At 41.2% G+C, this 23978-nt stretch overlaps 2 protein-coding genes across 14 annotated transcripts in view; one reads left to right on the top strand and one right to left on the bottom strand.

Moving 5' to 3' along the window:
• Positions 1-3549: 3549 nt before the first annotated feature.
• Positions 3550-14939, bottom strand: HINT1 (histidine triad nucleotide binding protein 1). 2 transcript variants are annotated; one of them, XM_035290944.3, is made up of 4 exons: positions 14736-14939; positions 13012-13169; positions 12543-12647; positions 3550-5983 (listed from the first exon to the last, which is right to left on the bottom strand). In XM_035290944.3, exons 2-4 carry the CDS (start codon positions 13147-13149, stop codon positions 5819-5821), a joined length of 408 nt encoding a protein of 135 aa, XP_035146835.1. In that variant the 5' UTR covers positions 13150-13169; positions 14736-14939; the 3' UTR covers positions 3550-5818. The 2 variants fall into 2 exon arrangements, with proteins under 2 accessions (XP_035146835.1, XP_002744673.1); XM_002744627.7 differs by lacking the exon at positions 13012-13169.
• A 5034-nt stretch (positions 14940-19973) lies between these two features.
• Positions 19974-23978, top strand: part of LYRM7 (LYR motif containing 7) — a 44214-nt gene continuing 40209 nt past the window's right edge. For 7 of the 12 annotated variants that reach the window (XR_008479828.2, XM_078364933.1, XM_008991566.5 and 4 more), the window contains exon 1: positions 19974-20073. Coding sequence is in view for 10 of the 12 variants with exons in the window: in XM_078364933.1 (XP_078221059.1) it covers positions 20011-20073 (63 nt within the window). In the remaining 2 variants the exon portion in view is untranslated. The remainder of the gene's footprint in view (positions 20074-23978) is intronic. The other 5 variants (XR_013532088.1, XM_002744626.7, XM_078364935.1 and 2 more) reach the window with 1 other exon arrangement.

Genomic DNA, 23978 nt, shown 5'->3' with positions numbered 1-23978 from the left:
TCTGCCTTCCAGGTTCAAGCGATTCTGTTGCCTCAGACTCCAGAGTAGCTAGGATTACAAGCACCTGCCATTACGCCCTGCCAATTTTTTTTGTTTTTAGTAGAAACAGGGTTTCACCATGTTGGCTAGGCTGGTCTTGATCTCCTGACCTCAGGTGAAAGGTCATTGTGCCATTGCACTGCAGCTTGGATAACAGAGACTATGTCTCAAAAAAAAAATGAAAAAAAGTGGGGAAAGCTTTTGAAATTTTACCTATTATTTTGCAAGCCATAATGTAAATAGAAAAAAGTGTAATCAGTATGATAAAGCACTAGAAATGAGTGTAGCAAAGGAGGTTTGCTTGGAATTACAGTTGCACCCACTGTTCACAGAAAACAGGGGATGGTCAACAAAATGCCTGCTGGTCTTGACTCAGTATTGGAGAAAAGAGTGAATATAGCTAAATTGCAGCTACCTAAGCAGTCCTTTCAGTACCTTGGTAAGGTCTAAGAATGCCTGGCTGCTTTTTTACTCAGTCATGAACACTGGCTATCAGTGATGAGGCTGTGACCTACCTGTTAGTATCTACTCTAGATTTATTCCCTTTTAGTTTAATTCTGGGTGGCAAGGTACCCAGCCTGTCTTATATCTTGGGGTGACCAATAGTATATAAGCAGAAGGTCTGGAAGGACCTCTGTAAAAGCTCTTTTTAAAAGGGACATACATAATGCTGACATTATTTTTGACATTTTCCTTCCCTCTTTTTCTTTTTGGTGGGGGAATCTGATAACTGAAGCTGCATCAATCCATGCATCATGAAGTGACCTTGAGGATATAAAGTATGATAGAAAAGAAAGATAGGAGCCTGAATTCTTGCTGATGTCATGAATGCCAAAAGAGCCCTGATTGCCACCTTAGAGGATTCTGTAATTTGAAAGAAAAAATAAGCTTTTATTATCTCATTTAAATCTTTTTTTTTTAATATTATGCAGGCTAATTCTAACCTAAATAAATGAAAAACACACTTTTTTATTTTGGTAGACAGGGTCTTGTTCTGCCACGCAGGTTGGAGTGCGGTGGCATGATCTTGCCTCAGTGCAACCTCTGCCTCTCAAGCTAAAGCATTCCTCCCACTTCAGTCTCCCAGCACCTCAGCCTCCCAAGCAGCTGAAACTACAGGCTCACACCACCATTCTAGTTAATTTTTTTCCTACTTTTTGTAGAAATGAGGTTTTGTCATGTTGCCCAGGCTGGTCTTAAACTCCTGGGATCAAGCAATCCTCCCCCCTCCTTAACACTCCCAAAGTGTTAAGGTTACAGGCATGAGCCACCACACCTGGCAAGAATACATACATTTTAAGATAAAGATTAAAGATCACTTTGATTTTCTGAGTGGCTTACTCAAGGAAATTATTTCAGTGATAAACTAAGTTCCTCAAATGACCTGAACTTATCATTTCAGGTCTAAAATTTAACATTTAATATTAAAGATAAGAGTTATTTCCCATGTAGCCCCCTCAGATCAGTCCAATCAAGATGTGATATTGGCTGGGTGCATGGCTTATGCCTGTAATCCCAACACTTTGGGAGGTCAAGGTGGGCAGATCACCTGAAGTCAGGAGTTTGAAACTAGCCTGGCCAACATAGTAAAACCCCACCTCTATTAAAAATGAAAAAAAAAAAAAATTAGCTGGGAGTGGTGGTGCACACCTGTAACCTCAGCTACTTGAGAAGCTGAGGCACAAGAATCACTTGAATCCATGAGGCAGAGGTTACAGTGAGATGAAATTACGTCACTGCACTCCATCCTGGGCAACAGAGTAAGACTCCGGCTCAAAAAAAAAATGTGGTACTATCGTCTCCACACTGGCTTACACTCTACATAAAAGCCCAATTGTTATCTCCAAGTTCTAACCCCTCTTTACCCTGACAATCTCAACCTTTGGGCTATTTCTAAGGGCAGAACAATCAAATAGGCTGTTATGATTGTTAAAATCCCAAGCCCTATACAGAACAGTTTCATCACACCCAATCATAGGTCTTGTATTCATTACAATAAATACTCCTAAGTATTATTACCCAAACCCTGAAATCTCAGTGGGTTAACAAAATTCAGTGTGGGTCAGGAGGGTGGCAAATACTGCTCCATGCAGTCATTTGGAGACTCAGGCTTATTCCATCAAACATCTCAGTCTCCTCTGTTGAAGCCTTTCTGCATCTTGTCAACTAAGAAAAAGAAAAAGCAAAGAAGAGTGCATGGGAGACACTTCACAGTCTTGGAAATGACATACATCAGTTCTTCACATATCTCATTAACCAGACAATAGGCATGTGGTCCCACACAGCTGAAAGGATGCAGGAAAATGCAGTCTAGCTGTATGCTAAAAAACAACAAAACAAATTAAGACAACGGTATTTTTGTTAGCACTGCTGTTGCAAATTATCCCAAAACTTGGTGACTTTATTATCGCTCCATTTCTGAGTCAGGAATTTGAGAGATTAGACAGGTGCTTCTACTGTGGGGTCTTTCTCATGAGGTTGCAGTCAGATGCTAATCAGGACTGGTCATCTTGAAGGCTCAACTATGGCTGGGGAGGGTCTGCTTTCAAGGTGGTTTATTTGCATAGCTGACATATTGTTGCTGGTTGTTGGCAGGCTTCAGTTCCTCTCATCATAACCCCTTTTCAGTGGGCTGCCTGAGTGTCCCTGGCTATTAACAGTTGGCTTTAGCAAGTATCTTAGTCTGTTCTGGCTGCTAGAAAAGAATACTGTGGCAGCCTGGGTAACATGGCAAAACCCCATCTCTACAAAAGATACAACAATTAACCAGGTGTGATGGCATGCACCTGTAGTTCCAACTACTCGGGAGGAGAGGTGGGAGGATCACCCGAGCCCAGGGAGGTCGAGGCTTCAGGGAGCCATGATCGCACCACTGCACTCCAGCCTAGGTGACAGAGAGAAACCCTGTTTCAAAAAAATGAATACTATAGACTGAGTGGCTCATAAACAACAGCAATTTATTTCTCATAGTTCTAGAGGATGGGAAGTCTAAGACCAGGTCACTGGCTGATTCAATGTCTGGTGAGCCACTTCCTGGTTTGTAAGGACTTTCTTCTCATTGGGTTCCCACATGGTGAAAGGGGCAGGAGCTCTCCAAAGTCTCTTTTATAAGAGCACTTGTCCCATTCATAAAAGCCCCAGCCTCATCACTTAATCACCTTCCAAAGACCCGACCTCCTAATAACATCACATTGGAGGTTAGAATTTCAACATATGAATTTTGGGAAACAAAATTCGGTCAATAGCAGTGAGCAATCCAAGAGACCACAGTGTAAGTCATCATGCTTTTTGTAATCCAGCCTCAGAAATCATACTGTCACTTGTTCCATACTATTGGTCACAGATACAGCTCAAATTCAAAATGAGAAGAAATACAAGGGTGTAAATATCAGACACAAGGATCCTTGTGGGCTATCCTGGAGACCGGCTACCACCTGAGGTTTGGTGAATATATGCCACAAGACAGTTTGGGGCAGAGAGGTGACACACAGAACCAGCAGGACAACTTGGTGGTTGCCTACCTAATTTATTAACAGCAGCTTAACTAAATCAGTGGGAAAGACACGCATGAAAAAGCAGAGCCAGTCCTCCTATACATAATACAAATGCATCTCATTATTTCATTCTTTACTGTGGCCGAAATCCCTCCAAAACTCCTCCCTACACCTTTCCTCAATATAAAATATAAAGTCACAAAAGTACTAGGTGAAAAAAAAAGAGTATTTAAAAATCCTCGGGGTGTGAAAGGCTTATGAAATAAATTTAAAATGGATGCATTAACTACACAAACATTCCAGACACTATAAAGGAGACAAATGACAAATAGGGAAAAAAATTATGTGTTACACATAAAAAGCAAATTTCCCTCCTCTCCCCACACCCCCAAAAAAAATCTATTTTAAAAAATCACAGGAAATAAAATTTTAAGAAAAACAATTTTCAATTAAATGTGTCAAAACGCTACAACAATCTTTTTAGAGACTAAAAATAGAAGGCCAAGCGCAACGGCTCACACCTGTAATCCCAGCACTTTGGGAGGCCAAAGAGGGTGGATCACCTGTCAGGAGCCTGGACAACATGGTGAAACCCAGTCTCTACCAAAAATACAAAAATTAACCAGGCAGGTGGTATGCACCTGTAGTCCCAGCCACTCGGGAGGCTGAGGCAGAAGAATTGCTTGAACCTAGGAGGCAGAAATTGCAGAGAGCCGAAATTACACCATTGCACTCCAGCTTGAATGACAGAGTGAGACTTTGTCTCACAAAAAAAAAAAGTATGAATGAGAGACAAAACAAAAACAAGTATTAAGTTTTAGAATCTGGAAAGTGCCTACATAAAGGAAAGCAAAGAAGCAAAGCTATTAACCTTGTATTAAATAGAACCTTAGAGGCCAGGAGTGGTGGCTCACACCTGTTAATCCCAGCACTTTGGGAGGACAAGGCAGATGGATCACCTGAGGTCAGGAGTTTGAGATCAGCCTGGCTAACATGGTGAAACCCTGTCTCTACCAAAAATACAAAAATTAGCCAGGTGTGGTGGCACACGACAATAATCACAGCTACTCAGGAGGCTGAGTGAGGCAGAAGAATCACTTGAACCCAGGAGGTGGAGGCTGCAGTTAGCTGAGATCATACCACTGCACTCCAGCCTGGGCAAAAGAGCGAGACTGTTTAAAAAAAAAAATTTTAAAAGGCCAGGGTACATGGTGAGACTAAAAACAAACAGTTGTTTCAGTCTACCTGAAAACTCAGATCCTGACAAGTTCCCTTTCCTATTCTATGACCTGGCCAGATTCGTGCACAACTTAAATATTTTTATTAATGTGTACATACACATTTAGAACAGTGGGTTTTCAACCAGAAAAATGAACTCTAGGTAAAATGTTTTCAAGTCTTTATAATAAATATTCAGATGGTGTTTAAATAGCAAGGAAATACCCCCATGGTCATCAAAGATTGTATGACAAAACTACTTTCATCCTTTTTCCAAATTACACCCAGAGTCCAGGGGAAAGCATTGTTTCTAAACCCAAAATGGTCATTTTCTGGATCAATTTCATCAATATTCCTGTGTTCTTAGAAAATGTGAGAATTAGCTTAACAATCTAATTTGGAGGCCAGGCGCAGTGGCTTACACCTGTAATCCCAGTACTTTGGGAGGCGAAGGCTGAGGCGGGTGGATCACCTGAGGTTGGGAGTTCGAGACCACCCTGACCAACATGGAGAAACCCCATCTCTACTAAAAATACAAAATTAGCCGGGCATGGTGGCGCATACCTGTAATCCGGCTACTCAGGAGGCTGAGGCAGGAGAATCACTTGAACCCAGGAAGTGGAGGTTGCAATGAGCCAAGATCAGCCTGGACAACAATAGCAAAACTCCTTATCCAAAAAAAAAAAAAAAAAATCTAATTTGGACCTATTTTAGCCTGGAAAAATATTTCAAAGTTAAATTTATAATCTCTCATAATTTGTCTTCAAAGACTAACAACACCATTAAGACAATGCAATGTTCATAGAGTCCTGCTTGGGAAGAAATCTCCAAAATTTATAAACCCACTTTCATATATTCCAACAAATCTATTTCTAAAATAACAAGTCAAAGGCAAAATGCAGAGAGACTATAAACCATGCAACAATGTCTTTTATTATGTATCTGGTTTGAAAATTATTTATTGAATCTCTCCATACACAGGCAAAAATAAGTGTGCCACTTAACATACTGGAACTTGCCTAACTTAATCATTGCCTAGAGAAGGGAAGATTATCCCCAAAACATGCTTAACCAGGAGGCCAATGCATCTGCCGACCTCCAAGAACATGGAGATGAACGTGATAGACAGACTGTCCACCATCTGAACCTTCATTCACTACCATTCGGTAACCCTTATTCAGGCCCAGATCTGCAGCACATTTCTTGCCAACAATCATTAAGTGTCCAAGAAGCTGGAAAAGAAAAAAAAGTTTCTTAGGCACAGGCAATTTATAACTTTTTACCATTATATAACAAACTGTCAAGCTGAAATGTCAAATCTTAAAACTCTCCTTGAAACACACTCCTTTGAGCAAATACTTGGAAACTCTTAATCCCAACAGAGCATAATCTACAGTTGGAGACCCATTAAGATTAGGTATTTATTCATTACTAATTTCAAGAAACAAATTAGACAAAAGATCTGTTATTCAATTAAAGTTAGCTTTTTTTTTTTTTTTAAGAGACAGGGTCTTGCTCTGTCACTCAGGCTGGAGTGAAGTGGTACGATCTCAGCTCACTGCAGCCTTGACCTCCCAGGCTCAAGTGATCCTCCTGCCTCAGCCACCCAAGTAGCTTGGACTACAGGCGCATGCCACCATGCCCAGCCAATTTTTTAATTTTTTTGTTGAGACAGGGCTTCTCCATGTTGTCCAGGCTGATCTCAAACTCCTGAGCTCAGGCAGTCTGCCTACCTTAACCTCTGAAATGCTGGGATTACAGACACAAGGCACTATGCCCAACCAAAACACTTTTTAAATTATATTCCAAGTGGTGTTTAAGTTTTCTTCATAAAGCAAGACATCTTGCTTTCTTCATGACTTCCTTGTGACCATTATGGATTTTCTATGAACACTACCATATCTAGTGCATTGTCTGGGGACTTATAAGATCCTGTGGCAAATACCTAGTCTCATTCTGCGTCATCCTGTTTGTTTTTTGGTTCTATCTACAGTCAATCTGTCTCTATTTACACATGGAGTCCACTTGTGGGTTGCCAGGTTTCTTCCCTATAAAAAGTTAAAGCGAAGAAGGCTGGCAAGAGAAAAACACTTTACCATTTCACTACTTATGCTTTCCCACGGTGAGAGAAAAAAGTTGGGAGGGTTAACTTCAACATTTTAAAAAGCTCTCAGGAAAGGGAACTCCTTTAATTCTTATAGCAAGAAAAGAGGGAAGGGAGAGTCTTACGTTTCTATTCCTCTTACTTTAGTAAGCCCCAAGATAGTGGACTCTGCTGCTCATGCAGTAAGGTCCATTGTACAGATGGACAATGGACAAAAACCATAAGTTGGGGAAATTATAATTTTTAACTTTACATTGGTATGGAAACCATTACTTCAAATTTTGATCTTTTTCCAGGCTGGTGATATGCAGTAAAATACTCTTACATGAGATATTCAACACTTTGTTACAGAATACACTCTGTATTAGATGATTTTCACCAACTGTTGGTTAATGTTAAGTGTTCTGAGTAAGCTTAAGTTAGTGTAGGCTAGGCTATAATGTTCAGTAAGTTGGGTGTATTACAAGCATTTCGACATACAATATTTTCAACTTATGGGTTTATCAGAATGTAAGCCCATCTTAAGTTGAGGAGCATCTATATAAAATTTTGTACAACAGGTACCTATGCTGGTCACAAAATTTAATTATGAGTTAGCACAGTTTTAAAGTTGGTTCAGTAAATGTTTCCTGGCACACAACTGTCTTCTATGTAAAAGAGCTGACCTCAAAACACTAATTTAGAATGTTAACCGAGTAAAAATTAAGATTTTATCAATTCTTACAGAAAAGAGCTACATCTGAGTAAGAAGCTCTGACCTTAAAATGCCATGATTGTGTAATTATACTAAATGTTAAAATTTTGTATTCTGGGGCGGGGCACGGTGGCTCACGCCTGTAATCTCAGCACTTTAGGAGGCCTAGGTGGGTGGATCACCTGAGGCTGGGAGTTTGAGACCAGCCTGACCATCATGGAGAAACCCTGTCTCTACTAAAAACACAAAATTAGATGGGCATGGTGGCGCATGCCTGTAATCCCAGCTACTCGGGAGGCTGAGGCAGGAGAATCACTTGAACCCAGGAGGCAGAGGTTTCAGTGAGCACAGATTGTGAAATCGCACTCCAGCCTGGGCAACAAGAGCAAAAACTCAGTCTCAAAAAAAAAAATTGTATTCTGAAGTTTTAATGTTACTGCATATAAGACAGTATTTTACCATTAAGTACTCACTCTAACCTTTTAATTCTGATTTGTACAAATACATTGAATTAAAAATTAATGTCATGAAGTTTCTAAGTTTCAGAAATAATGTCTCACTTTAAAAAGGTATCCCCAAGTAAAAACAACTGACCCTTGCACAACATGGGTTTGACCTGTGCAGGTCCACTTATATTCAAATCTTCTTCTGCCTCTGCCACCCCTGAGACAGCCAAACCAACCCCTCTTCTTCCTCAGCCTACTCAACATGAAGCTAACAAGGATGAAGACCTTTATGATTCACTCCACTTAATGAACAGTAAATATATTTTCTCTTCCTTATGATTTTTCTTAACCACCTTTTCCTTTTTCTAGCTTACTTTAGGAAGACAATATATAAGGCATATAACATACAAAAGGTGTTAACTGTTTATTGTAAAGCTGTTACTGTAAGGCTTCTAGTCAACAGTAGGCTATTAGCAAGTTTTGGGGGAGTCAAAAGTAATATGTGGACTTTCGACTGTGTAGACTAGCATCCCTTACCCCTGCGCTTTTCAAGGGTCAACTGTAATTAAGATACTAAAGAGGCAAAATGTCCTTTTCTTAATTCCAGTATTTTTTAAATTTTATTGTAAAATGCTATATAGAGATAATGTATAAAACATACAGTTTAAATAATAATAAAAAAATTTACATACCTACCAGATCAAAGAACAGAACATTATCATACTCCAGAGGCTTCCAAATGACCCTATTCTGTTACTTTTTCCACCTTCCCCCTTAATTCAGAAGTTACAAATCTCTTCCCAGTTTGTGGTTTGCCTTTTCACTCTCTTCATAGGAGAAAAGAAGTCCTTAACTTTAATGTGCTTAATTTAATCAATCTATTTCTTTTATGGATGGTACTTTAAATTTATTGTTAAGGAATCCTTCCCAACCCTAAGATCATAAAGTTATTCTCTAATTTTGACTTTTAAAAAAAAATCATTCTTAACAGGTCTTTATGGTACCTGAATTGATGCTTACACAAAGTATGAGGTTGTGGTCCAATTTCATTTTAATGTGAACAATTATCTTAGCATAATCATTTAGAAGTCCATCCTGAAATGATACGTCTATAACTTGCTTTAAGAAAAAAAAAACAAAAACAAAACTAGGGATCAGGGAAAATATGGGTTAAGGATGAATATATTAATAAATGTTGAAGTTGGATGATACATAGCTGAGAACTCGTTACACTTACTATTCTCCCTTCTCTGAATGTCTGAAATTTTCCAACATAAGTAAGAAACAAAACAAAATCCTTCCTTTCCTCAGTCCTGATCTGGAATAGAACTGCCAAACTGAAGATACACATATGTGAAGGTCTATGTTTGGACACTGTATTTTGTTCTAAAGGTCCACTATCCTTGGGTTGATACCACTCTGTCTTAATTACTGCAGCTATTAAAAAAAAAAATCAGATCTATCTCGTTCTTCAAGGTTTTTTACTATTGTTGAACCTTTGCACTTTCCACAGATATTCTGGAATCTGAATTTTGACAAGTGGTTGTCAAAATTCAAAATGTTCATTTTAATTGAATCTATAGTTTGAAGCTGAGGGAAATAACATCTCTTTTTTTTTGAGATGGAGTCTTGCTCTGTCGCCCAGGCTGGAGTGCAATGCCGCGATCTCAGCTCACTGCAACCTCAGCTCACTGCAACCTCCACCTCACTAGTTCAAGAGATTCTCCTGCCTCAGCCTCCTGAGTAGCAGAGATTACAGGTGTGCGCCACCACACCCAGCTAATTTTTGTATTTTTAGTAGAGAAGAGTTTTCAACGTGTTGGTCAGGTTGGTCTCGAACTCCTGATCTGCCTGCCTCAGCCTCCCAAAGTGCTTGGATTATAGCCATGAGCCACCACGCCCAGTCCTATCTTTTTTTTTTTTCTTAAGAAGCAGTGTCTCACTCTGCTGCCCAGGCTGGAGTGCAGTGGCATCATCATAGCTCACTGCACCCTTGAACTCCTGGCCTCAAGTGATCGTCCCATCTCAGCCTTCCAAAGTGTTAGGATTATATGATGAGCCACTGCACTTAGCTGACATCTTCATATTTAAGTCTTCTAATCCAGGAACATAGAATATCTCTCCATTTACTTGGACTGTGAATAGTCTTTTAATAACAAAAAAAACTGGCAGTAAGATTTGATATAAAATGGACTTTCCATCTTGCCTATCGCTCCTAGGTTTCAGTTATAATGTAATGACCTCCTTTACGTCCCAGGTCTGGAGCCTTACTAACTCTAACAGGATGCCTCTATTCCTACCTCTGGCCACATAACTTTCTTAAGAGTCAATGTCATAGTATAGCTATATTACTTATGAAGTTTGTATGCAAGATTGAGTCCAAACTAAGAAATAAATATACATGGTTAACTCCAGACCACAGAGATAAAGGCCATATCCAACAAGTAGGATGTCAGATAAAATGCTATTAGAAGGCTGGGCATGGTGGCTTATGCCTGTAATCCTAGCACTTTGGGAGGCCAAGGCAGGCAGATCACTTGAGGTCAGGAGTTCAAGATCAGCCAGACCAACATGGTGAAACCCCATCTGTACTGAAAATGCAAAAATTAGCCAGTTGTGGTGGTGCACAACTGTAGTCCCAGCTACCTGGGAGGTTGAAACAAGAGAATCGCTTGAACCTGGGAGGCAGAGGTTGCAGTAAGCCAAGATCACACCACTGCACTTCTACCCTGGGCAACAGGGTGAGACTCTGTCTCAAAAAAAAAGACAAAATGCTATTAGAAAACTGAATCACTCTTTGACAAATTGTTAAGAAGTAAAAACAGTTGCCTTATTTACTTGCTTAGAATAAGAGTATATGATTGATAAATACTAAACACATAGCTGAAATGAGACATCAAAAACCTATCAAAGAAAATTTAATATTAAGAGGTCTTGAGGCCAGGTGCAGTGGCTCACACCTATAATTCCAACATTTTAGGAAGCTAAGGCAGGCAGATCACCTGAGCCTAGCAGTTCAACACCAGTCTGTGCAACATGGTAAAACCCCATCTCTATAAAAAAATACAAAAACTAGCCAGGCATGGTGGCATGTGTCTGCGGTTTGAGCTACTTGGGAGGTAGAAGTGGGAGGATCGCTTGAGCCCAGGAGGTTGAGGCTGCAGTGAGCCATGACGGTACCACTGTACTCCAGCCTGGATGACACAGCAAGACCTGTCTCAAAAAAAAGGATCCCAGCTACTTGAGAGGCTGAGGCAGTAGAATTGCTTGAACCTGGGAGGCGGAGGTTGCAGTGAGGCAAGATCGTGCCATTGCCCTCCAGCCTGGGTGACAGAGCAAGACATTGTCTCAAAAAAAAAGGAGGTCTCTGTCTTCTTTTTTTTTTTGAGATGGAGTTTTGCTCTTGTTGCCCAGGCTGGAGTGCAATGGCACAAGCTTGGCTCACCGCAACCTCCGCCTCCTGGGTTCAAGCGATTCTCCTGCCTTAGCCACCCAAGTAGCTGGGATTACAGGCATGTGCCACCATGCCTGGCTAATTTTTTGTATGACAGGGTTTCACCATGTTGGCTAGGATAGTCTCCATCTCTTGACCTCATGATCCACCCGCCTCGGCCTCCCAAAGTGCTATGGAAAGGACCACGGCACCATTCATAATGTGTACATTTCTGTTTTCTCAGCATCTAGTGCCTCCCATGTAGTTAGTGGGAGGCGTGAGCCACCGCGCCCAGCTCTGTCTTCTTATACAGTATATTTCCCTAACTTTTGAGGCTAGAATCATGATCCTCCTTCATTAGTATCATCCCCCGCATCACTGGTGTGCCAAGGCCTGACTGAAATGCAGACTGATCTATCTGCAAAGGAATGATGGAAATTTACCATACATTTTAACTTCAATTAGGACAAATTGAACACGTACTGGCTTTTCCAAAATAAACTGGGATTTCAGTACTTTCTACAATTACCTGAGAGTAATAATAGAAGAAATTGTGTGTCAAAGATATTGCCAATACAGGCAGGCCACTACTTTTAAGGAGGCAGAGACCCAATTAAGTATATACCATTTGAGTTAAAATTAAGAAACAGGAGGAATAGTATCTCCTTGGCCAGAGAGACTGAATTAAACTGGGACACTCTTGAGCTCATAGATTATATTAATCTGCATTAAACTAAAAAAATGTCTTAAATGATACAACATAGATAATTAATACAAGAAAAAAGATAGTTTGGAAATAGTACCTTAAAAGTCTACCTACTATTAGAGAAATACAAATCAAAGCAAAATGAGATACCATTGCACACTTAATAGGATGGCTAGAGTCAATAGGAAATGTTGATGAGGATATGGAGAAATTGGCATGCTCATTCATTGCTGGTGGGAATACAAAATGATGCAGCAACTTTGGAAAACAGCTGGCCAACTGAAGTCCTAATGGTTTTTCTATTTCTCTTTAGTAATGACCTTAGGAACAAGAAATTAATCTTTAAGGACAAAATTAATCTCCCAATTTTAAAAGCAAGAAAATAATTCATGTTAGAAATTTACTTACACTTTCATCATCATCTTCTGCTGCAGAAATCTGGGATATATGTTTCTTGGGTATCACCAGAAAATGTGTTGGTGCTTGAGGAGAAATGTCGTGGAAAGCAAGGCACTAGGGAAAAGGGAAAGTAACAAATAAGTCAAAGTTTTAGCATATTGGTAGGCTAAAACTTATTTCAACAAGTATTTACTGAGCACTAACTACATGGGAGGCACTAGATGCTAAGAATACAGAAATGTACACATTATGAATGGTGCCATGGTCCTTTCCATAGAAGTCTTATGGGAAGACCAACTCTAAATAAAGGTATAATCACCAAAGGTCATACATATTACAAAGGAAAAGTAACGTATAATATGAATGATTATCACAAAAGCCTGATTTTGATTGTTTAGGAACAACAACTTTGAGGCGGTGACATTTAAATTGGGAGCCAATGGATGCATAGAAATTGGCCATGCTAATCCTTGCCTACCTCTCCAGGTCTCCTGCAACTCTTCACATCAAACTGTCCTTCTGAGATCTCTGCCCTCAGGACTTTTTGAATGATCCTCTCCCGCTCCAAACCCCAACTTCTGTCTAACTTAAACTGCTGGTCATTCCTCCATTCCATTCCCAGTACATATATTATTTCTGGGAGGGAAAAAAAAAAGAGAAAAAAAATGTTTCCCCTCCCCCTCCCATTATTCCCAGGTCAGAACAGAGTCCTAGTTGTGCAATTTCCTGGTTTTTTTTTCTTTATGGTAGCGATGAGTTTTGTAACTACATATTTGTCTGATATTTGATTATCTATTCTCACATAAGTATTTAAGAAATATACCTAATCTTTGTATATTTAGACAAATTATTTAGCATTTAGACAAATTATTTACCACAGTGTCTATAAATACACATACTGCATGAATATTTTTGTATTTCTTGCTCCCTGCTGAAATGAAAGCTGTTTTAATAAAACCCATCCACACTTGTCTCAGGAGTAATTCTACTGGGTCCTCCCTACAAAACGCTGATTCATTTAGAATGCTTCCTGCTGTTATACTGTTGGACTTTGGTGGTTCAAATGAAAATTTTTCAACCATTTCTCAAAGGCAACTGCAAACTTTACAAATAAATATTTCTTCTAAAAGAAAAGAATTTCCCCTGATTAGAAACAAAATATTTTTTAAAAATTCACCTGGAGGAACCTAATTAAATCTCAAATAACGTTATCCCAGTAGAATAAATGTTTTTCTATTTCATATTTCCTAAATTTAACAAAATGTTTACAAATTTTTTCCTATCTAAATCAGCCAATCTTCTACCCAGCTTTATCTGAGATCCAATCCCCAAAATACAACTGTCCACTAAATAATTTACACAAGATGTCTCACAGTCACATCAACTGGGATTTCACCTACGAGGAAGTCAACAAAAACTAGTCTTAGTCTCTTGGCATAAAATTACTTCCTGTTGAATATAAAAGAAATCATTCCCCTGTTTCTAAGTCCAAAATGTTTAGCTGGAGAGGTCAATGGAAAGCAAATCCCAGGCGGGCCCACTTATCGCAGGAGGGAGATCGCCTCGCTGGCCCAGGGTGGGCCTTGAGGTGGGGATAGGCGTACGGGTAGGGGTGAGGGTGGCAAGCCACAAGCCGCAACCCGCGAAGGAAGCCGGCAGGCCCAGCAGGTCCCCGCGCCTTCCCGCGACCCTGAGGCCCTCGAGCACAATATCCTGCCTATCTGCGCCCAGGAACGCCAGGCCCTGGCAGGCCGGCTGGCTGTGCGCGGGAGATTGCGGAGATTGGGCCTGAGTCAGGACGCGATCGGGTTTCTCTCTGTCAGGCAGAGCGCAGGCGAGATTTCGAGATTCCTGACACCGGCGAGGTCTGAGGCAGCTGGGGAGCCTGCGGGCTTCCACGCGGGGGCCCCAGTGCGCCCAGACACGTGTCCAGACCCCGCGGTGCGGCACCCAGGGCGCCCGGCGGCCTGGCCCGCGCCCGGGGCAGATAACGCGTAACCGGAGCGTTGGCACGCGCCGGCAGGCCGCCTCGGAGTGCCCGGGCCCTGCCCGCTGGCTGGGGGCCCGCTCGGCCAGGGCAGCCGGGTGCTCTCGGGTCCCCTCCCTTCACCGCGGCACTCGCGACCCCTCCGCGGGAAACCAGAGGATCCGCGGGCTATACCGCCGCCTCAGCAGGCGAGCGAAGCAGTGCCTGGTACCCACCCGGTCATCCTCAAAAATGATTTTGGCTGGGATTTCCTTGCGGATGATCTTCCCGAAGATCGTGTCGCCACCAGGCCGAGCGACCTGAGCCTTGGCGATCTCATCTGCCATCTCTGCCTCTCTCCCGCGGGGCGGCCAAGGGAGAGGCTCGGAAGGAGGGAGGAACCAGCTGAACGTGCAGCGCGAGAACGCGCAGCCAAGCCTGCGCAAGGACCCGGGCTCGTGAGACCCAGCGAACCCTGCGCGTGCGCATTGGCGACCTGGGCTACAGCGTGCAGCCAGAGCGCGGGAGCTCGGCAAGAACTACGGCGGGAACTCGCTAGAGCAAGTTCCCGATATTTAGCTCCAAGGAGAATCCTGAGTCGTTTTTATATCCTCCTTTCTTGTCTCCTGGAGAATGGAGTTACTGGTATAAACCCTTCGTCTGCCTATGGACGCTTGTAGGAAAAGTTGGATACTGTAACTGACAAGATTTGATCATTCAAGTGGTGCTGGCTGACAATTTAGCACTTATTTATTTAGGGTCTTGCTCCCGCGGCGGATTTTTTTTTTTAATCCTCTCTGCAGCAGATTTTTTTCTCTCTCTACCAGTGGTTTTCAATCGTGACTACACATTAAAATCACTTGGGGGGCTTTTAAATATCCCTGTGAGCCTGGCTGATCCATTAAATCAGAATCTTTAGAGATGAAACTACTCCTGGCACCCGTAGTTTGTAAACCTCCCTAGACTGCTCTGCAATTTTTCCCAGTAGCAATCAACCTAATGTATTAATGGCCCACCTTAAAAGAACAAAACCTTACTTAATCCCACAGCCTCCTCTGTATCTTTGTTCCTTTTAAAAAGGAGTTTTCTACATACCATGTCGGCTTTCTTATCTTTTATTTTTGAGTCTATTTCCCTCTTGTCAAGGTCACTAAGAACATCAATTTATAAAATCCTATGGACAGTTCCAGTTCTCATCATACTGGACCTTAGACTTCTAAGTATACGTATTAAGAAAAAGTATACCTCTTCGATGTTTTTGTTTTCAGAGTCTTGCTCTGTCGCCCAGGCTCGAGTGCAGTAGCACGAACTCGGCTCACTGTAACCTCCGCCTCCCGGGTTCAAGTGATTCTCGTGCCTCGGCCTCCCAAGTAGCTAGGACTACAGGCACACACCACCACACCGGCTAATTTTTGTATTTTTAGTAGAGACAGGGTTTCCCTATGCTGGCCAGGCTGGTCTCAAACTTCTGACTTCAGGTAAGACGGCTGCCTGGGACTCCCAAAGTGCCGGGATTACAGGTGTGAGCTCAACTGCCTTTTATGGTTACACTCTACTACTCTGTCTTGGCTACATTACTGACTGTGGTTCCCTTTAATCTCAAAAGTGTCCCATTGGTACTTCTGCTATCAAAGACATTACTGGGACAATTGGTAAAATCTAAATAATGCCTATAAATTAGATAATAGTTTTGAAGTCATGTTAATTTCTTTTCACAACCACAGAAAAAATTTCAAAATCAGTTGGTTTGGGGTGAGGTCCTACAAGTTAGGTTTCAACTTTCCAGGTGATATACAGTTGCAGCTGGCCCAAGAACCATACTTTAAGAACTAGTGATACAAGGGAAAGACTTTGTAGGAAAAATCCACTTAAGTATTTAAGGGTATGGGTATCATGTCTGCAACTTACTTTCAAACAATTCAGAGAAAAAATGTCTGTCTATAGATAAGTAGAGAAATAGAAAAGAATAAAGCAAGTATAATAAAATGTTAACATTTGGAGGATCTGAGTGAAAGGCATATGCAAATTCTATGTATTATTCTTACAACTTTTCTGTGTCTGAAATTGTCAAAATAAAAAGTTAAAATGTGTGCTGGTTTGGATAATAAATACTATGGTCAGCTTTCACTCTGTCTGAAGGCTTTACCATCTATGGAGTAGTGACTCTCAAGTATTTGTCTCTTGACCTAACTCTCCCCTTAATTCCATCTAAGTGGAGGTGGTCAATAGGCTGTGATGTATATCATCGTGATGTGTATCACAGTCTATTGACCACCTCCACTTAGATGGCTACCAGGCATTGCAATTTTATTTTGACTCCCTCCGCAACAAACCAAAACCTCCTTTTGCAGTATATCTGCTGTACCACCATTCACCCAATTACTCCAGCCCAAAGCCTCGAAATTATCCTTAAATCTTCTCTCTGTACTTTCAGCACACATCACTAAGAATCTAATCACTTCTTACCTCCTCTACCTCCACTACTCTAATCCAAGCTATTAACATCTCTTTCCTGGAATACTTCGAAAGGCTCCTAGTTGGAGAACCTCTCTGCTTCCATTGTAGTTAATTTGCCACACAGCACCCAAAATGATCTTTATAAAATATAAATCATAATGTCACTCTCCTGCTGGTAATATGCTAGTGTATACCATCATAGAATAAAATCCAAAATCCTTACCTTGGCTTATAGGACACTATGTGATCAGGTCCATTGCTGTTGCCTCTACCTCATTTATTTCCATTTCAACCTTATTTACTGGCATCACCCAAACTCAGTGTGCTAGGCAGAAGATGCCCATGTCCTAATCCCTGGAGCCTGTGAATATGTTACTTTACATGGTAAGTGGGATTTTGTAGATGTGATTAAGTTAAGGATCTTGGAATAGGGAAGTTCCTGGATTATCCAGGTGGGCCCAAAGTAATCACAAGAGCCTTTGTAAGCCCTTGTAAAGAGAGACAAAGAAGAGTGAGAGTAAGAGGAGACGTGACCACAGAGGCAGAGGTGAGAGTCTGAGATTTGAAGATGCTCCATTATTGGCTTTGAAAATGGAAGAAGCCAAAAACAGGTAGCATTTTTGGAAGTCAGAAGTCCAAATTGAGTTTCACTAAGCTAAAATCAAGTGTTAGCAAGGGTGCATTCCTCCTGGTTGCTGTAGGGAAAAAACCATTCCCTCACCTTTTCCAGTTTCTAGAGGAGGCCTGCTTTCCTTGGTTTGTGGCCCCTTCCTCCATCTTCAAAGCCAGGAGCAGAACATCTTCAAACTTCTCCCTGACCTGTTTCCTTCTTTCACTTATAAAGATCCTTGTGATTACAGAGTCCACCAGACAATCCAGGATAATCTTCCCATCTCAAAATACTTAATTTAATGACATCTTCAAAATGTCTTGTCATATACAACATAGTCAGAGGTTCCTGGAATCTGAACATATCTTCCGGAGGCCATTATTCTGCCTACTACATAGCTTTGTGAACTTACATGATGAACATGTTGGAATTTCCTGTTCAGTCCTGCAACTTATATTTTGAGATACAAACTTTAAAAAGAAAATGAAATTTCAGAACCTTCCAAATTTATTAAGCCAACGGAGAAAAGTTAAGCCCTGAAAACTGAGTTGTGTAATACAGCTGTTTTTCTTCTCTGGTGCATGACTATTGTTGCTTCCTGACCTTTATGTTGAAATGTTATATATTAATCAGAGTCCCTACTCTTCATTCAAACCTAGACTACATAATATTGGAGCTGTAGACCGTTGTGATTGTTACTTTTTTACAAAAAATATTAAGCAACCACCTTAGAGTGTAATCAATAGCAGTCAATCAGATCTTAAATCTGGATGTTATCAGTTGTTCGCAAGATGTTGTAATTCTTTTCAGCATCTCCATTTTGTCTTCTATAAACAATCTTCACTTTTCCTCACACTGGAAGCACGTATCACCATTTTTTAGTGTCTACATGTTCCCATGTGACTGCCCTCATATTTTCCAGCTGAATAAACCCCTGTAACTGGTTCCTTAGCCTTTTGATTATTTTAGGGTGACAAGACAAACCAGGCCATGTACCCAGAACAACTAGGATAGTAAAGAGCCCACCTCATATGCAGAACAGTTAAAAGAGTCATGCAGATTTATCTAAGAAAAGAAGGGCCACAGAACTGAACTGATTCTGTCATTATATGAACTGTTTTCAAATATCAGCAGATGAGGGGTTTTGGTTAACTAAATACAGGACGCTAGCTAGCAAGAAATCACCACAATAAGTTATGAATTTTCAGGAAGCTGCACTATTAGTCTACAGTGAAAATGGGGAGCAAGGATGGGGCATCTTTTAAATCACTGTCAGAATTCAGGAGATACAATGCAAGGTCCAAGATCATCTAATTTATTGTTTCCTAGATAAAAGACAATATCCAGTACATTTGGTTTCATTGCTTCCTTACGTTAAATGTCCTGCAAATCGAATGCACCTTAATTTAAAAAAAAATCAGTTATCTTGCAATTCTCAGAATGACTTGCAATAATTCCTTAAAATAACATTGATCACATAAAAGAAAAAGGACCTTGGAAATCCATTGGTCCAGATCTTTCATTTTCAATAAAAAGTAAATTTTACCTAAAAGTTAACCTGAAAGGCTACAGGGGTAGGGAAGGAGAACAATTATGCATTAGGAACAATAGGAAAAGGTTGTGGCACGTTAGTAGCATGTCTACAGAGATTTTTCTTGATGCTTGCAAAGTCACAAATTAAAACGCACTTAAATAAACGCTTTATGATTGTTTCTGATTATGCTGCTGATGATTAATTGCCTATTTCCTACCTCTTTATCAGCAAAACCAAGGAGTTGAGAGAGTTGAATAGGCAAAATGTAAAGGGTAAGACGAGGCTTTGCGGTCAGGCATAGCGGATTTGCAGCCCAGATGTCCATTTACTAACCATGAGAACTTCAGAGAGTAATTTAACCTCACCTTCTGGGGAAATAAATGAGAGAATATACACAGAATTTTTAGGAGTCAGCGTTCCAATCAATACCTGCTGCAGTTGTTGAGACTTGGCTTTTATTCGCACATTTCCAAAGAGACGGTAGCAACTGGGAAACGCTAAAATAAGGGTTCTTTTACAGACGATCCTAAACCCTCAACAGGAGGTTACAATACGCGGGCGCCGACGCCATCCGCTAAATACAAACCCAGTCTGTGTTACAGTGGTTCCCTGCGCCGGAAATGACTCTGCCCCCAACTAATATGGCGTCCAGGCGATTTCCGTTCTCTTCTGGACAGTAATTGGGCTCTGCGGCTTCTCGCGGTTTTACCAGTTGCCATCCGTTTAGCGTACGCCTCCAGCTTGGTCCTTTTCGAGGAGGGCGGGGCTAAAACGGAGACGCTGCATGGTGATTGGTTGTGGCTCGTTAGTAACGCGGCTACTGGGAATCGGACAATTCAGGCTTTGATTGGTTGCTGAGAGGCGGGGCTCCTCGACTGCTCCGGAGGTAGCGGCCGCGGTGAGGAGAGCCATGAGCCACGCAGTCAAGGTGACAGGGCCCCGGGAAGGGGTGGGTGCGATGCCGACGGGGAGGGTAAGCTCGCGGGCTTGAGAAAATTGTCTGGAGTATCTGGAGGCTGGGGTTCCGGACCCTTTACCGAGGATGTGGCTCTTACCCCAGAGAAGTCAGATGACCAACTCCGAGGGGTAGTTGCGGGTTTGTGCACGTGCGGAGGAGAGCGGGAGGCACCATTGTGGTTCACTACGAGATACGCAGTGTTTATCCAAGATACAAGCCCGCGACTTGAGTTCTGTTCCCATTTCATCTTCAGACCGAGTATTTGTCTGAGGGACCCATTTCACATCCCTGGGAAGTATAGGAGACGCCAAAGGCAGACCTAAGCAACAGCAGTTCAATGAAGTGAAAAGTTTATTTGAATAAACAGAAGGTGCACAGAAGCCTAACAGCCGAGGAAACCGAACCCCTGCAAAATTACTTGTCAAAAGTAACACAGCAAGACAGAGCAGGGGCTGGTGAGACCTGAGCTCACTGAATGAGCTTGGCATGTGCTGGCTGTGCTCGGTCGGATCATCTCTCTGAGTACTTACGTGATCTCAGATTCATTTCTCACACCCAAGCATGATGCATGTTCCTGCCTGGTGCACAGTTCTCATTGGCAGCCATCCATTAACGTTTCATATCAGCGTGACCATTTGGGACCTGTAGTTGTCACTGGCTGAAACATAAACAAGGAAATGTGGAAATGGCCTGCTATAATACGGTGAAGAAAAGCTGGGTTTGCACTTGATCAATAATAGGGAGCCACCAAACAGTCCTCATGTACTTTTGTACATAATGTCACAGCACCAATAGAAACAGAACTGCTCAGGGTTATTCATTCAAAAAATTCTTTGAATGTCTGTAATAGTTATTATTATAGCCAACAGCCAACATTTACCCTATATTGTCTAACCATAGTGGATGCCACAATAAACTGAACATCCTTGCCTTCATAAAGAAATCTAGCAGGTAGGGAAACTTTAAACAGTTATTTCATTATGGTTGTAATAAGTGCTTTGATTTGAAAATACAGTGTTTTGTGAGCATATAACTAGGATTTAACTTATCTGGAGGGACTTTAAAAGATCTCTCAAGGGGCCAAGTGCCATGGCTCACACCTGTAATCCCAGCACTTTGGGAGGCTGAGGTGGGAGGATCACCTGAGATCAGGAGTTTGAGACCAGCCTGAGCAACATGGTGAAACCCCCTCTCTACTAAAACTACAAAAATTAGTTGGGCATGGTGGCAGATTCCTGTAATTGCAGCTACTCAGGAGGCTGAGGCACAAGAATTTCTTGAACCTGGGAGGTGGAGGTTTCAGTAAGCCGAGATTGCACCACTGCACTCCAGCCTGGGTGACAGAGCAAGACTTCATCTCAAAAAATAAATAATCTCTCAAGAAAGTTCAGACCTGAAGTTTGATTAGAAATTAGCTAGAGGAGAGAAAAAAGCATTCCAGAAAAGTCAGCTAGCACATGGAAAGTCCTTGAAGTGGGGATTTGGTTGGAAAACTTGGATACAAATGAAATTAAGTAGGATTCATTCCAAAAACACTTTTGGTAAAGCCTGTCATGGGGGCCAGGCGCAGTGGCTCACGCCTATAATCCCAGCACTTTGGGAAGCCGAGGTGGGTGGATCACAAGGTCAAGAGATCGAGACCACCCTGGTCAACAAGGTGAAACCCCGTCTCTACTAAAAATACAAAAATTAGCTGGGCATGGTGGTGCGCGCCTGTAGTCCCAGCTACTTGGGAGGCTGAGGCAGGAGAATTGCTTGAACCCAGAAGGCGGAGGTTGCAGTGAGCTGAGATTGTGCCATTGCACTCCAGTCTGGGTGACAACAGCGAAACTCCGTCTCAAAAAAAAAAAAAATTAAAAAAAAAAAGCCTATATCCCTTAAAATTAAGCCATTATTCAAGAAAATTGAAGCCCAAAGGCTGTTACTTATCCAAGCTTACATTAAGTGACAATCTCAGATTCAAACTGATCTGACTATAAAGAATCCACATTTCATATACACTGCCTGAATTTGTCCAATCAGTATAAGTAAATGAGGAAAAGAATACAGTCTGTGACCTGGCTTTCTACATTTTAATAAAAGTTTATCTGCTCCAAGGTAACGTTAACTGCAATAGTGCTATGGCAATAATGATAACATTTTCTTATATTAGTCTTCTTAAATTAGGGATGCTAATTTGTTGTACTAATGGAATCATCTGTCTTCTTTAAACAGCATGTAAAACCATTAGGTTTACTTACTCCTCACTTTTTAAACCCCACGCAACATGTGTCTGCTCTTGCAATATTAAAGTCCCTTGGATTCTATGATGCTTGCAGAGTTCTTATTTTTACCAACAATCTTTTCAAGGCAGTCTAAGCTTTTACTATCAAGCACCTCAGAATTATTCCAGCCTCTTCACATTACTCAATTCCAAACCCACCACCACAATTTTAGATACAGGCATACCTAGATGATGCTGCGGGTTTGGTTCAAGGCCATGGCAACAAAGCATATGTTGCATTAAAGCAAGTAATACAAGTTTTTTGGTCCCAGTGCATATGAAAGTTATGTTTACACTATAATGTAGTCTATTAAGTGTGCAATAGCATATGTCTTTTGAAAGTACATACCTTAAATTAAAAATACTTTATTGCTAGAAAATGCTAACAGTTATGAGTTTTCAGCAAGTTGATCTTTTTGCTGATAAAAGATCTTGTCTAATGTTGATGGCTGCTAACTGATCAGATTAGTAGTTGCTGAAGGTTGGGATGACTGTGACAATTTCTTAAAATAAGACGACAATAAAGTTTACCACATTGATTGACTTTCTCTCTCACAAAAGATTTATCTGTACCATGCAATCCAGTTTGATAGCATTTTACCCACAGTAGAGCAACTTTCAAAATTGGATTCAATCCTCTCAACCCTGGCCACTTATCAACTAAGTTTATGAACTAAGTTTGTATAATATTCTAAATCCTTTGTTGTTATTTCAACAATGTTCACAGCATCTTCACCAGAAGTGAAGTGATGTGAGTGATGATCTTCATAAACTCAAGAATCCACTTCCTTTGCTTATCCATGCAACTCCTCATGCATTTGTTTTATAAAAATTGCAGCAATTAAGTCACATCTTAAGGCTCCACTTCTTATCCTAATTTCACTTGCACTTTCCACATATCTGCAGTTAATTCTTCCACTGAAGTCTTGAACCCCCAAAGTCATCCATGAGTATTCAAATCAGTTTCTTCCAAATGCCTGTTATTATTGCTTTTTTTAACCTCATCTCTTGAATTCTCAGAATGGCATCTAGAATGGTGAATCCTTCCCAGGAGGTTTTCAATTTACTTTGCCTAAATTCATCAGAGTAATCATTATGGCAGCTGTATCCTTATGAGTCTTTTAAATAAGACTTGGAAGTCTGGCTCATGCCTTTAATCCCAGCATTATGGGAGGCTGAGGTGGCAGATTGCTCAAGTTCAGGGTTCAAGAACAGCCTGGGCAACATGGCAAAACCCATCTCTACACAAAGTACAAAAATTAGCTCAATGTGGTGGCATGTGCCTGTGCTCCCAGCAACTTGGAAGGCTGAGGTGGGAAGATCACTTGAGCCCAGGAGATCGAGGCTTCATCAGTAAGCCATGATTGTACCACTGCACTCCAGCCTGGGTGACAGTACAAGGCCCTGTCTCAAAAAATATAAAAAGGACTTGAAAGTCAAAATTACTACTTGACCTTGACCTGTGGGGTTGCAAAATGGATGTTGTTTTGGCAGTCTTGAAAGCAATATTAATTTCCTTGTACATTTCCATCAGAGCTCTTGGGTGATGAGGTATGTTGTCAGTGAGCGGTAATATTTTTAAAGAAATCTTTTTTTCTTCTGAGAAGTAGATCTTAAAATATTCAGTGAACCATGCTTTAAACAGATGTGCTCTGTT

The sequence above is a fragment of the Callithrix jacchus genome, chromosome 2 (genome assembly GCF_049354715.1).
Source record: "Callithrix jacchus isolate 240 chromosome 2, calJac240_pri, whole genome shotgun sequence".
NCBI classification, from domain to species: domain Eukaryota; kingdom Metazoa; phylum Chordata; class Mammalia; order Primates; family Cebidae; genus Callithrix; species Callithrix jacchus.
The sequence above is the reverse complement of the archived record's forward strand: the minus strand, read 5'-3'. Positions and strand labels throughout refer to the sequence as shown.

What these genes read in the sequence shown, in the direction of transcription:
- HINT1 (XM_035290944.3), bottom strand. Translation starts at nt 13,149, where the DNA reads ATGGAATGGAGGAATGACCAGCAGTTTAAGTTAGACAGAAGTTGGGGT. An exon ending in GTTGCAGGAGACCTGGAGAG is followed by an intron (nt 12,648 to 13,011) that starts GTAGGCAAGGAT and finishes CCTTTTCCCTAG; the next exon opens with TGCCTTGCTTTCCACGACAT. An exon ending in CAGAAGATGATGATGAAAGT is followed by an intron (nt 5,984 to 12,542) that starts GTAAGTAAATTT and finishes TTTCTTTTCCAG; the next exon opens with CTTCTTGGACACTTAATGAT.